At 31.9% G+C, this 15,298-nt stretch overlaps 1 protein-coding gene across 2 annotated transcripts in view; it reads right to left on the reverse strand.

Annotated features, from left to right (window-relative positions):
- The window catches only part of Rps6ka6 (ribosomal protein S6 kinase A6), a 174,661-nt gene that overhangs the window by 29,622 nt on the left and 129,741 nt on the right, over nucleotides 1-15,298 (reverse strand). For both annotated transcript variants that reach the window (XM_004638813.2, XM_023723784.1), the window contains exons 18-20: nucleotides 12,173-12,334; nucleotides 8,138-8,214; nucleotides 6,298-6,415 (exon numbers count right to left, since the gene is read on the reverse strand). In XM_004638813.2, coding sequence (XP_004638870.1) covers nucleotides 6,298-6,415; nucleotides 8,138-8,214; nucleotides 12,173-12,334 — 357 coding nt within the window. The remainder of the gene's footprint in view (nucleotides 1-6,297; nucleotides 6,416-8,137; nucleotides 8,215-12,172; nucleotides 12,335-15,298) is intronic.

Genomic DNA, 15,298 nt, shown 5'->3' on the forward strand with positions numbered 1-15,298 from the left:
TAACATAATCCAAAAGCATTTTTTTTTTTCATTATAAAATGGTCCTTCATTTATGTCCCCCTTTTTTGTTTGGTTTTCTCAGAGATGAATGTTCCACTGTTTAGTGAAGCTGTGTTTGGAGAAGCTTTTAAAGGACCCTTTCATACTTGATGCCATTTCAACTACTGTAGGTGCTTGAATTCAGCAAAATAGCCAAATATAGTTCAATAGTCTTTAATAGAAGTGGGTTGTCTGGGCTGGAGAGATGGCTCAGTGGTCTAAAGCACCTACTTGGAACAAGCTTGGCAAAGTACAGGGACCACGGTTCGATCCCCCAGCACCACATGCCAGCCAGCTGCGCCCCCTGGTGGGCTGAGCTGGCCACACACACACACACACACACACACACACACTAAATAAATGTTAAAAAAAAAAAGAAGTGGGCTGTCAGCAGAAGTGGCAAATGCCTGAAGTTGTTGACTTGAGCCTTTTACAGCCTAACCTTATACATCTCAGCATATTAATATGGCATTACTTTCTATACCTCCTACTTATACTTTTCTTCTGGATGGTTATGACCAAGTTAAAACAAGACCTATAAAAGTAAAAAATGTAGCTTTTGTGTCTGGCAATGTCAGTCATATCCCCCCAGGATTTACAGTGAGACCATGTACAGCTAGAAAAGCTTTTTGAATGCCATGTTCAGGTAGCATCACAGATGCCAAAATCTCCAGATCCAAAACCTGTCTTAGTCACTTTCCTTGTCTCTAGAACAAAATACCTGGCTCCACAACCTAGAGAAGGAAAGGTTTATTTTCATTCACAGTTAGCAGAAGGTTCAGTCTTTAGTGAGTGGTTTGCACGTCCAGATGGTACAACATACATGTATGACACAGAAATCCCTCATGAAACAGCAGTGAAGCAGAAAAGGAAACAGAGAGGAGACATGGAGATAAAACTCCTCCAGACCTCTTTTGAGTAGAACACATCACCTAACAGCAGCTATAAGGTCCCATAATTTAATAATGTTCCCAAAGCCCTGCTTTTGAGTACATGAGGCTCTTGAGATACATGTAGACATAAAAAATGACATACCCCAATATCTTTTTCTGTTAGTTTCTCTAGATTATCCAACTAAAGTTGGAATACAGCCAAATTTTAGTATGTGTTATTCTTTTAGCACCAGCAAGGCTCAAACAAAACATACAGAACTCAGAAAACCAGTAATTATACCATACCTGTCACAAAAATCACAATCTACTTCAATATTTTATTCAGTATTAATGGCTGCATAAAAATATTAATGAACAAATAATGTACATAGCTATGGACCTCGTTGTGATGTTTTCATACAAAGAAATATTGTGCAATGATGAAATTATGATACTCAGCATATCTGTCATTGAAACATTAAGCATTTCTTTGTATGAGAACATTGAAAATATATTCCTTCAGCTATTTAAAAATATCTATTATAGTTAACTCTAAGCACCCTGTGCAATAGTATACCAGAAATTGTTCCTAATTATAACTTTGTACAGAGTGACCCAAGTTTCCCCTCCTTTTTTCTAAAATGTGATCCAGCTATCTCATTACTCAATATATATCCAAAATTAATTAGCATACAGAAGAAACTTCCACACTCCTGCATGTACTGAAGCAATAGTCAGTAAGTGCAGAAACAGATGAATGAATAAAGATGTACTATGTGTGCAGAATAAAATCTTGTTATTCATGACTACATAGATAAGTCTGTAATACCAGTACTAAGTGGAAATTTACCAGTAAAATCAAGACAGGTGGGGGCCAGGGAGATGGCTCAGTAGAATAAGCGCTTCCCTGGCAAGCGCAAGGGCCTGAGCTCAATCCCCAGTTCTGCAAAAAAAAAAAAAAAAAAAAAAGAAAAAAAAAAAGCAAGACAGGTAATGTACTATATGTTCTTATTCACATGTGAAATCTGAAAAATCTGACTTCCCTGATGCAAAGAAGATAACAATCCCTTCACTTATTTTCTTTAAAGAAACTTAAGATTTACCTTAGGAAAATATATTTTTTGAAATACAAATTGGATAACTGGAAAATATATATTTAATGATTAATATGTAGTTTAAATCACTTTACATGCAGAAATCTGACAAATTATTAATAAACCGAATTATATATAAAAATAATTTTGTAGTTAGAAGGAAAAACAAAAGAATTTAGTCTCTACATTTTACAGATCAAAAGAATGTTACTATAGTGCGTAGACAACCAAGATTGTGTTCTCAGTTCCCTTGCCTTCCAATTAGGTATTCCTTTGACTGCACTACATGTCATACTTGTGTTAGGGTCTTTTTTTTTTTTTTTGTGGAACTGGGGATTGAACTTAGGCCCTGAGGCTTTCCCGGGAAGCACTTATTCTAATGTGCCATCTCCCCGGCCCCTGTGTTAGGGTCTTGATAGAAACACAATTATCTGTTTTTCTATTGATAAATAGGTAATGCAAATTGATGGCATATTTATTCTACTATGAATACGATAATATACTTACTCTGCAATATATTGTAGATTGGTTAGTATTTTGAGATGATAATGTTTTCTAGTTACTAAATATCAACTAGAATTTCTGTTGTCCAAGACATTTATTCTACTTCAAATCATAACATAAAAAAACTTCACACTCTAAGGAGCTAACTGATCACAATCTGTGGGGTTTATTTTCACTGTAAGCTTGAAAGTTCTTTTTTAATTTATTTTTTATTGGAAAAAATTATAGAAGATTATTTATCATGTATAGTGTTTAATTATGAAGATAAACTCAAAGTGAAAGCATGGGAAATGTAATATAAGACACTGAACATAAGAAATTGATGTGTACACATTAGTACTAAATAAAATTGATCTTAAGACAAGGAATATTAAAAGAGGTAAGATCGACATTTCATAGTGACGAAGAACCTAATTTATTAGAAAGACATAGCAATCCATTAAGTGTTTTTAATCAATAACAGAGCTTCAAAATAATAGCATTAACATGGAGTGAACTAAAGGCAGAAACATAGTTGAATGCAATAATAATGAAATATTTTAACATTTCTCCTGTGGTGATGAAAAAACAGACAAACATCAATCTTGTGTTTCAGTAAGAATATAGAAGATCTGAAGAACTGCATCAACCCATTTAATTTAGTTGACACGTGTGGGGAGCCTCAGCCTCTAAGAGAAAAAGGTATGTTCTTCTCAATGCACATGTAGAATTCACCAAGATAAGCCATATTTTGGGATGCTTATTATCTCAATAATTTTTAAACAATATGCACCAGAAACCATTAAAGATGAGATGTTTTATAGTTCCTGCTGACATTGAAAATTAAACAAGGAAAGAATGAATGTCTTTTAAAGAAGAATTTGAGGGACAGCGAGATAGCTCAGCAGACTAAGTGCCTACCTAGGCAAGCACAAGGAGCAGGGTTCAATACCCCATACCACATGCCAGGCTAGCTCCACCCCCAGGAACCCTGGGCCTTCCACTGAGTTCAGGCATGGTGGTACATGTCTGTAATCCCAGCAATAAGGAAGCTGAAAACAGGAGAATCACTATGAGTGAGAGCTGCATAGTGAAACCTTGCACAAAAAAAACAAAAATAAATACATTTTTTTTTAAAAAAATTGAAAAATACAAAATATTTTGAATGATGACATGACAATAAAATGGCAAATCTTATGAGTCATAGTTAAATTCATGTTTAGAAAGAATGTATTCTTTTTTTGGTGAAGAATGTATTCTTTAAATGTTTATATTGCAAATAAAATGATATCTTTTCTTCCCTTTCAAGACTTTTTTTTTATTCTTTTCATCAAGCTAGTTTTTAAAATTATTATATTTTTAATAATTTGATTGAGAAACAAACAGCAATGAGACAGGTTCAAAATTGATTAGTAGGACAGTTTCAATAATTAATACATTGCATATTGTTGTCTTCTTTAGTGGTTATCCATAGCACAAGATTCAGACATGATGTCCTGTCCACAAACACTATTAGCACAAATCTTTCTATTGAATTAAGAGAAAATAGCTGTATATCTATCCAAACTATTTTGACAATACAGATACAAAATGGTCCTTCATTTGTATCCCTTTTTTTGGTTTAGTTTTGTCAGATATGAGTATTCCATTGTCATTTAGACATTGTAGGTGTGTGAATTCAGCAAAATATTCCAATATCAAAGCTTGAAAGTTTAAACTGCAAATGAAACAAATTAGCACTCAAGCTTTAACTGACTTTTTCCTTGAACTAAATATGGACTGTTACTTTGATACTGCTCTATTGCATGTGGCAGGCACTAGCCCCATGTACCTATTAAACACTTAATATCTAGTCAAAATTCACTTGTGCTACAAGTATGAAATACATGTCATATTTGCAAATTCAGTATAAAAATAATTCAAAACATTTCCTTAATATTTTTAAACTTATTAGATGGTGAAGTAGTAATATTTTCCATATACTGGGTTAAATAAAATACATTAACATACTTTTTGAAAAAATTTACTATGGCTATCAGAAATTTTAAAATTATCTGGCTTACATTATACTTCTATTAAGTAGTTCTAAGCAAGGAAAAAATATGTAGGTGCTATTGATAGTTTAAAAATTTTGTATGAATCATTACTATTATAAAAATTTCTTATCAACAGAAGCAAAAATTGACAAATGGGACTATATTAAATAAAATACTTTCATACAGCAAAGAAAGCAAATAGAGTGAAGAGACAACCTAAAAAATATGAGGAAATGTTCAAAAGGTATTCTTCCAAAGAAGGATTACTATGCACAATATATATGGAATTCAATAGCAAAGATACAAAGATTCTACATAAAATGCTATGAATAGATATTGCTCAAAAATATATGTCATATAAATTGATTCTGGGTAACTTACTGAGAACCTGTTTCAAAACAAAACCAAATTAATTTACAAAATAGGTAAAGATGTAGCTAAGTACAGATGTTTTCGGTTTAATTCCCAGTACCATAAAAAGATTCATCTCAATGGCAAATACTTATGTGAAAAAATGTTCACCATGACTAATCACTAGAGTCATGTAAATCAAAACCACAAGCAAATATCATCTCATACCGGTAAGACTAGCTGTAACACAAATGACAAAAATACTACATTTTCTGAAAAATTCAGAAGAAAACGAGTTCTCTTACACTGATGGTGGGAATATAAATTAGTATAGCTTCCATGGAAAACAGTATGGAGGTTCTTCAAAAACAAAAATACAACTACTGTATGATCCAGCAATCCCTTTACTACATGTATATCCAAAGGAAATGAAATAATTATATCACAAAGACACCTAAACATCCATCTTTATTGAAGCACTACACAAAATAGCCAATAAATGGAATCAACTAAGATGTGCATTAACAGATGAATGGATTTAAAAAGTGGAATAATGGTCACCAGAGCCTGGGAAGAGTGTTAAGGGGACGGGTAATGGCTAGAGAGTACAGAAGTTAAGCTGGACAGAAATAGCTTCTGATATTCTATAAATAATATAGTAACTGTGGTGGTCCACAATTAAATATATATTCTAAAACAGCCAGTAGAGAGGATTTTGGATGCTCCCAATGCAAGGTAACAATAAATATCTGAAGTGACAGATATGTCAACTACCTCATCTGATTATTACAAACTGTTCACATGTATGGGAATGTCATATGCCAAAACATGTACAACTATAATGTATCAAGGGAAAATAAAAATACAACTTAAAAACTGTCTATATATGTAATGAATGGTCAATTTCTGTGCTGAAGAAAAAGTGATGTGGAAAAATACAGTAAATCTGAAAATATACTTTAGTTGGCTTTAAATATCCACTCTTCCCAGATTTGCATTTTGTTTTGGTTAATAGAGAAAGGATAATGCTACCACATTTCACAAATTTAATTCTTCTTCTGAATCTTGTTGTAAATTGAATTGGATGAGAATGGAAACAAATTAAATATTCAGGGTTAAGTTTGATCTTATGGGAAAAGGTGATTCAGTTCTTATCCAATTCAGTTTGCAACTAGAACTGTGTAAAGAGTTAAGTTCACAAACTGAGGTACCATTGTAGTTTTATACACCATGAAAACATTTAACCTGATAAGAATGGATCACAGGCCAGAAGCATGGTAGACATGCTTAGTTCAATACATAGATATGAGCTCAAGTAATTAAAACAAATGCCATCCTGACACAATTAGATACTGTGCAAATATACAACAAAACATAAAGCAACTGATCAATGCAACAAAATAAAACATGTATTATTTATACCTTCGCCCCATCTGAAATATTGTCCCAGTTTCCACCACTCAAAGAGAACTTTCCATTTCCTATACGCAGCAGTATCTCTTCAGGAGTATCATTGGGTCCATTAGCAAATGGAGTATAGCTATAAATAGAACACATTTTAATATAAATGAGAGGATAATATACGTAGACATTAATTAATATAAACTATATTCAGATATTAGAACAAATTAAAACATATTTATCTTCATTGTTAATGTCAAATTTTACATTTCAAAGAATAAACATAATCCTAAAAATTATTTAATGAAGTGAAATTTGCCTACATCAATCTTTTTTGTGATCAATTAGGTAATGTAAAATATACGTAGACCTACAGTCTTAAAACCAGACTACAGGAAAGCACACAATTTTTTATTTTACCAGACATAAGTTAGCAAGTAAATATCTCTACTATGATGAAAATATTAGTTTTATATATTTCTAATGTATTTATTGTTTTGGCTTAATTTATCCATTACTATTTTATTTTAACATTATTAGAGCAATGTGGTAAATATTTTCAATTAATATTATGAAATGAGTTAATTAAATATTGATATCAATAAATATTTCATAGGTATTATAATTAAAATATAGGTTGTTATTCACAAATAGGAATATAAATAAGTCAAAATACTTCAGAAAATAATTGAAGAGTAACAAGAAGTAATCATTTTTATGAAAGAACTGAAGGTGACATTCAAATATTGGAATTTGAAGACTGATTTATGGTTAAAATTCTAAGGAAGGGACTGAATCAGTATCTTAATTCCCTCACCTAACATTAAGTTGAGAAAATGCTAAATATACACAAATGTCACAATCACTTCTTTTTTAGTCATAATATAAATATTTCAAAATGGCAAGCTAAAGATAGCATCCTGTGTTTTAAAACTCAACAAGTTTACTTGCATTCACATGTAAACTTCACCTACCTGTGCTGTGGTCTATATCTAAATATTCTGCCTAATTTTGCAGTATCTAAAAAGGCACACTACATTAATATGTACAATTATTATGATAAATTGTGAATTTAAGGTCATCAGTTTTATACTAACATGTGGACATTTTAATGTACGTATCAGATAAAATTTAAGTTTTTAGAAAAAAGTCATAATTAAATCCATAATATTTTCTTGCCAACCTGGACTTTTTCTTATGAGAATAATCTCTATAGTCATAAATCTGCAATTTTAACTAAGTGTTACTCATTAAGAGTAAAAAAGCATTTATATTATTTATAAATTTTCAATATAAACAAAAACAAATACTATTACATATAGATATTGAGTATATCTTTATTCTTTTATGCGAAGGTAAAAAAGAATATAATATATAATCTGTAGTATTATATTGTTTAGCATAGCATTAGAATGTGTGATAAGGTAAAAATCTTAGTAAATTTCTATTGCCAAAATAGCTAGAATCCAAGTTCTTTAAAAAAATTAGCATCAGCAAGTTCACTGGACAGATTCCCATTTAAATGTGGGATATTTTGTGTTCATAGGAAGACAGTATAAGGTAATGTATACAGTTCAAAAGATCAAAGTAAAATGTGCATTTTATCTTTTTATGTCAATTATATTAATTTATTAACTTGTCAATTATAAATATATAATTTATTCTTAAGTCTTATTCCAGTTGAAAACAGTTTCCTAATTAATTGCTCATTATATGTCTTAAATTGTTTTTAAATTTGTAAAACAGAAATATTTTGAAATGGTAGTAGGGGTTTTCTTAAGGATATTTTCATCTATTCTCTTCATAGATGAAAATATACAGATGAAATTTAAGGAATGATGCAGGTATATGAGTTTCTTACCCAGCCAGCATTGTATAAAAAAGGACTCCTAAGCTCCAGATATCACAAGCAGCATCATATCCCTGTTGGGTAAGAACCTAAGATAGAAAAACTCATTATGTGGTATTACTTGGTATAAAGTTAATTTTTATCTAATGAAGTTTTTTTGTTTCTACTAATCTCATAAATGGGAAATATGTAAAACTTAAATATTTTATACACTATACATAATTTATACATTTACATAATTTATACATTAAAGGAAACACCTCTGTAATTAGCAAGCACTGAATAAAAGGTTATTAATATAAGCTGATTAGGTAACATAGGCCATCCCCCCAAATAAACTTGTGAAGACATAATCTCTGACCTCAGTGAGCTTTAAGTCATCTTAGGAAACCAGTAATACAGACATCTAAACTTAAGATTAATAACAGGGAGTTTAATATACTGTATACGGTAATAATGCTCTTCATGTTGACACTAACTATATAAGAAAGATATTATCTTTCAAATTTTTAAGATGAGGCAACTAAGATAAATGTTATTTACTTACTACTTCTCAATAGTAAAGCATGTGTTCCTACTATAGAGCCTATGCATCTAACATATATAACTGACTCCTTGCTATACAAGAGATTGTACAATAATATATGCATGTACAAAATTAAGACAATTTTACATACAAGACTTATGTACAAACCAGTAGTATATTTCTGGGCTATGACCACATATTTTGTAAATTCTAAATAGCATCATTATTTTTCCACACCACCATTTATGTAACTCATTTTGTTCTTGGCACCAGCATTAGTAAAAATCAAATATTTTCACTAACTATTCAGGTGATGTTTCTCTATGAAGTTAATAAAGCTTGTTAGAGAAATAAAGAACTGAAGCCACCTTTTTCATTTATATAAACAAGCTCACTGGTAAAGCCTCTAGGCACAAGAACACAATAGAAATGTTATTAATGCGTTTACAATGGGGACTGCAAAAACTTTAGCATGGGCTTTTTATACATAAAAGACTAAAATATTAACATTTGATTCTCACAAATGTCAGGCAGCAATAATGAATACATAACTAACAAAAATTCAATATATAATGCATTTTCCTGAGTAAAATATAATTACAAGAACACATGAACAAATTTGAGAAGCTACAAAAGACATAGTGTGTGTGTGTGTGTGTGTGTGCACACGCGTGCGTGTATGTGCATATAATATATATTTGCCTCAAATAAATAATACAAGTAGGAACACCAAAGACCTTAATAAAAAACAATATGGAGATACACTATTCACATCATGGTCAATGTAAATTGGCATGTTCTAGTAATTAACTAATCCTATATTGTTTTCATTACTTATCTCTTTTCTGTTTCTCATCAACTTTTATAGGGCTCGGGATCATATGTTTTCCCTTAAAAAGTTTTGAAATCTTGGTTGGCAATTCAATGCAATCACTCTCAAAGGTCACCACTTCAGACAGGTGAGTGTTTCCATAGCCTTTCAGGTTACAGTAGTGCACACTTCTAGTACCAGCTACACAAGAGGCTGACGCAAGAGAACCACTTGAGCATAAAAACTGAAAGCTAGTCTGGGCAATCCAGTCCCTGTTTCAAAGAAAGAAAATATAGTCTTGCCCCCATATTTCCATAACCATTCTCATTATGAGAAGAAAAGTGTTACAATGGAGGTGCCATGTTGCTTAATTAAGGCCAACTGGGAAAAACTAGATTTAGATTTGCCATATATTTAGACATATTTTGCATCGAAGAAGTAGTGGCAGTTCACTTTTGTTCAATAGCTACTCTCAATGCCCTATAATAGTGACAAAATGTAATCATAAAAGGAAACAAAACAAGGAATTAGAACCAGTGAAAAATGTATAGTGCAAAGGCTATGTTTCACAATGTGTTTCATTTGTGTCAAGTTAAATATAGAGGAAAAATCCATTAATTGAGGAAGTCAGTACCATAATCTTCTCTTTCATTTGGCTTCCCTAAACTGCCAAAAGGAACATACACAGAAATTTTTATTGTCTTTGCTGTGTAGTTTGAACTAATTAATATTTGGAGTACAACATACGGTGACCCAAGCCACAGAGAGCAATTTCAACTTTATTTTATTAAGAGCTGCAAATACCACATTCCTAAATTTTAGTACAAGCTATATTAATTCAGGAACACTTGTAGTGCTCAGAAGGCATTACATATCAGTTGAATAACAGAATGGATTTGTCTTCATACAAGAGTATAATAATTTGGAGATGTCTTAAATTTTTTACATATGTATGTAGGAGAGGAAATCTATAACACAAATCCTAATAGGTTAATTGAAATGATGCATATCATAAAAATTGGATGAATATTTTCTCCTTAATGTTAAACTAATAATAATCAGCTTTTCTCTTAGCAAACCATGGGGCTTTATGCACTGTGATGAAATAATGAATATAAAGCCCCATAAATGCTATTTTTATTCAACTCCCTGATGATTTTCTGATTATAGTTTAAAAGAATACATTTTATATACTTCTCTTTTAACTTTTGACAAGTTCTGAAATTTTAGAAACAAATACTGCTAAAAATATCTCTTTATTTTATTCATAGCAAATTATAAATATTTGTTCATTGTTATCTGGTACTTTAGTACTTGATAAAACGTTCAAAGCATTTCAAAAATATAAGAGACAGGGACCGGGGCGATAGCTCAGTAGAATAAGTGCCTGCCTGGCAAGTGCAAGGGCCTGAGTTCAATCCCTGGTTCCCCCCAAAAAAAATTATATAGATATAATTTTTGGTTGTCATATATATATGACAACCAAAAGCAGGTCAGGAAGTAGTTATACAGACATGGTCTTCATATACTCACTTAAAAACCTTCCTTATTACACTGGCAAAAGTGTCTTACTACATTGGAAGTTTCATGAGATAGAAAGCAACATTGGGTTACAGGCTGCTATATATTTGCACTCATTTAAAATGTTTTCTTCTAATTCTTTACCTTAAAAAGTTTACCTAACGATTGATTAAAACAGATATGCCACATACAGAATTTTTCATTTTAAATATCCATTTTATACATGTTCATTTGGGGCACATCTTCCTAAATATATTTGTAGTGAAATATTTCCATGACAGAAAGAGGCCCAGGTTATAAGATTAAGTGAGAATTAAGAAATCAGCCATTACTCTATAAGTTATTCTTCTGTCTACTGCACAAATCTGTTACAACATTCATGAAAACCACATAGCCTACATTGAATAGAACAGCCCTAACCTCAACTATTGTAGCCTGTCTTTAAAAAATCACTAATATGTTTCAGATAGCCTAATATTTTCTATGTCCAAACCTTTATTTCATGCAACAAGAAACAATACACTAAGCCCTTGTATCAGGGTTCTGATTTTTATTTTGAAAAGTAGTTTCTATTCCACATAAAGTAGCAAAAATATGTAAATTGATTATTACGTGAATTTCACTAAATATACATTTAATCACATTCTCTGAATCTATGCATAATTTCTATAGAGGAAAACTCTCACAAAAGGTCTATAATGCACATGCTATCCCTGTTACTCAATACTCAATCTTAAAGTAAGATTGAGAAGATTTTTTGAAAGAATTTTTCACTATCAGAAAGATACCTTTCTGTGTTTCAATATTCAATGCTAGAAAAATTATTTTTCTAATAGATGCCTTTAAAACAGGGTAAAATAAAATTCTAGCATGAAAAGGTTATTACATAATATATGAATATGAGAGACGAGTACTTCTTCAAATTATTTTATACTGCTTTTCCTCTAATTTGCCAAATATAATCTTTAAACGTGAAGTTTTAGGCATTATAAATATATGATGATTTTATAAGCTAGTTACTAAACTGAATATTTATATTAGGCATTATTAAATTTCACTAATTTAAAGAGTATTATGCTTAGAAAGAACAAAATAATTCAATTTGCCTATCATAACATATACAGAACTTTGTAGAAATTTAAGTAAATAAAAAGAAGGAAAAGTAAATGCTAAAATTTTTAAAGAATACCTCAGGTGCCACAAAGTTTGCAGTGTAGCATGGGGTTAAGAGAAGTCCACTTTCTCCTCGAAGTTGTTTTGCAAAGCCAAAGTCACATATTTTAATTGATTCTGCATTTGATGATTCATCCATGTATAAGATATTACTAGGCTTAAGATCCCGATGAACAACCTTGAATAAAAAAAAACATTATATTTTTATAGCTAAATACATTTTTGTGAGATAACTGTTTTGCATTTTCAGGAAAAGAAAATACCAATCACAATACAGAATTAAGATGTGTTATGTACATGTGCCAACCTCATATATGGAATGTGAGCACTATGTATTGCAAACATGTACTCATAAAGAAAAAGAAAATTGAAAATGACATTTTCTCTAATGTATGATCAAATTATACACAGAAAATTGTCTTGGGAACATTCTAGGAAGAAGTAATTTTGCATGAATCTGTGATTGAGAACCTTTAGCCCAATAAAGTTTTAAGAAAGTATTTCCCTGGCATCAAAAGTGAAGAAGAATTCTCTGAACCAATAGAAATTTAATGTGGACATGCATGGGTATGAGACAGTTTATAATTTTAAGCCTGGCTCCCCAGCTTGGAGATGGATAACACAATGGAAAAAGCATAAGGCAAGTGCTCAGTGAAAGCACTCTCCATTATCACAAGCTGGTTGGTGACCCTGTCCATGGTGATAAGTCATAGTTCATACAAGTTTTTGCTCAGGGCGAGAGATTTGGTCTGAAAGTGACCCCATCTGCAACAACAACCACAAAAAAAACCCTGACATTAAACTTAGCAAATCCTCAGAGAAATATAACCAAAGGCCATCTTGACAGGGTCCCTATTATTAGGAACTAATCCCCTCTAGATAGTTGAAGGATCAAAGCAATCACAACTACGACTCCCTCTCAGGGGATGACATGCTGCACTGCTGCACTTATATACTATTTTTGCTGCATTATCTTCTCAGGGTCATGAATGATGTGCTAATGATTTTTTTCTTTTTTCTTTTTTTTTCATTTTATGTATTTGGTACAGGGTCTCCACTATGCAGCTCAGACTCGAAGTGATCCTCCTCTTTTCAGCCTCCCCAGCGGCTGGGATTACAAGTGTGTCCCATCACGCCTGGACACGGTGGCCTGCTCAGCAGGCCCCTGGAGCAGGGCTGTCACAGCACATGGGACCGGAGATGGAAGCCTGTGCCGTGAGCTTGCCAAAGCATATGTTTAGTCTGCTTAGCTATCTTGCCAACATCTGTTTTTCACTTTAATGCTAGATTTGTTTTATTTACATGTGGGAACTGCCACTGTTAATTTGTTGTCTCTCTTCAAAGCAGTGCTGGTGATCAAGTCTGGCACAAGTTGGGTGGGAGCTGTCCTGCTGGATTACGTTACTAATCCCAGTGAGAAGAATGATAGCTGACTTAAATCACCACTTAGTCTGACTTGAATCTCACTAGATAATTCCACCTAAAGAAGGGTAAGAAAATATCTCCCCCACCAACACAATGACTCCAAGAAGGAACAATTTGAAAGAGGATAGCAGAAGTTTTAATTTTGGACATTTATCTCAAAAACAACTGCAGAAAGAAACAATACTTTTGTCAAAATACACGTATAAAATATCCCAGAAGACGGTACCATTTACCTCTGAGACACTTTGTTGATGAAATTAGGGAAAATTCCAGAGAGGGTATACTCCACCTATACTGCTATTTGAATCACACTTACCTTATCTAACAGAGGAAAGTAACCTTTTTAAGACTTGCAATGCAAATGGGTCACTCAACCTGTGACTCATCACATGTTGTGTCAATTTGCATTAATCATAGAAAAATAAGCCATAGAGAAAAAACATATGAAAATATTTTTAAAATAAAACTTAATACTACACAAAAAATTGATACCCAGGACAAATGGTTAAGAGCAACCTCCTCCCTTGAAGAGCCTCTCATGAAAGGTTAAGTGCATTCCATTCAAATAGATGTACAAATCATGATGCTGAATCTGAGAACTATGAAAAAAAAAGGCAACATGACTTCTCCAAGAGTTGTTAATTCTACAGTAACTGATCTCAATGTTACTGAAATTGATATATTACCAAAGAATTCAAAAGAATAATTACAAAATGATAAATACAGAAGATGGGGAATGAAAAAAATACTGAAGAGGAAAAGTAAGAAAATAGCATTTTTGAAAATTGGAAGGAGACCAAGAGTTAAAAGTAGCAGGAAGGAAACAAAAGGGTAGAAGACAAGAAAGAGAAAGCAAGCAAGCAAGCAAGCAAGCGAGCGAGAGAAAATGAAATGTATTATGTACACATATTAATTCTCCATAATTATCATTATATACTGCAAACATGTACTAATGAAAAAAGAAAAAAAAACTATGTGACATAAAGGAGACAATAAAAGATATGCAAGAAGATTTTAATAAAGAGATTATAAAAAGAAAACAAATTTTGAGAATAAAACATTCAATAAAAGAAAACCTTTGAAAACCTTTAAATGGATAGCATCACCAATAGCCCAGGATCAAGCTGAAGACAGTGTCCAGGCTTCAACACAGGTAGATATTTAGACAGGAATAAAGAAAAAAAAATATGAACAAAACACGCAACCCTTCTGGGACATGAATAAAAAACAATCTTAAGAGGGTTATGAAATACAGGCTACAGACAGAAAATCTATTAAGTAAAAAAATCCCAGAAAATTTCCTTCATTTGAGAAATATGTCGACATTCATGCACAAGAAGAACTTAGAATCTCAAACAGATATGACAAGAAATGAACTTCCCCGGATTACACTATAAAATTTCCAAAGCACAAAACAAAGAAAGAATATGAAAGGCAGAAAGTTAAAAACTCCAAATCATTGATAAAGATAAGGCCATTTGAATGTCAGCAAATTTCTCAGCAAAAACTTTAAGAGTAGGATAGTATTGAATGATGAAAATACATAAATTTGTCCAACAAATTCACCCTTCATAATCAATGGAGAAATAAAGACATTTTAAGGTAAGCAGAAACTACAGGAATCACTATGCTGGCATAACAGAATAGTTAGAGGAACACCATATAAAAAAGAAGAAAAAGAAACAAGCAAATGACTAGTAGGAAAGAATCAAGCATC

Source organism: Octodon degus, unplaced genomic scaffold (assembly GCF_000260255.1).
Source record: "Octodon degus isolate 3935 unplaced genomic scaffold, OctDeg1.0 scaffold00103, whole genome shotgun sequence".
Taxonomy (NCBI): Eukaryota; Metazoa; Chordata; class Mammalia; order Rodentia; family Octodontidae; genus Octodon; species Octodon degus.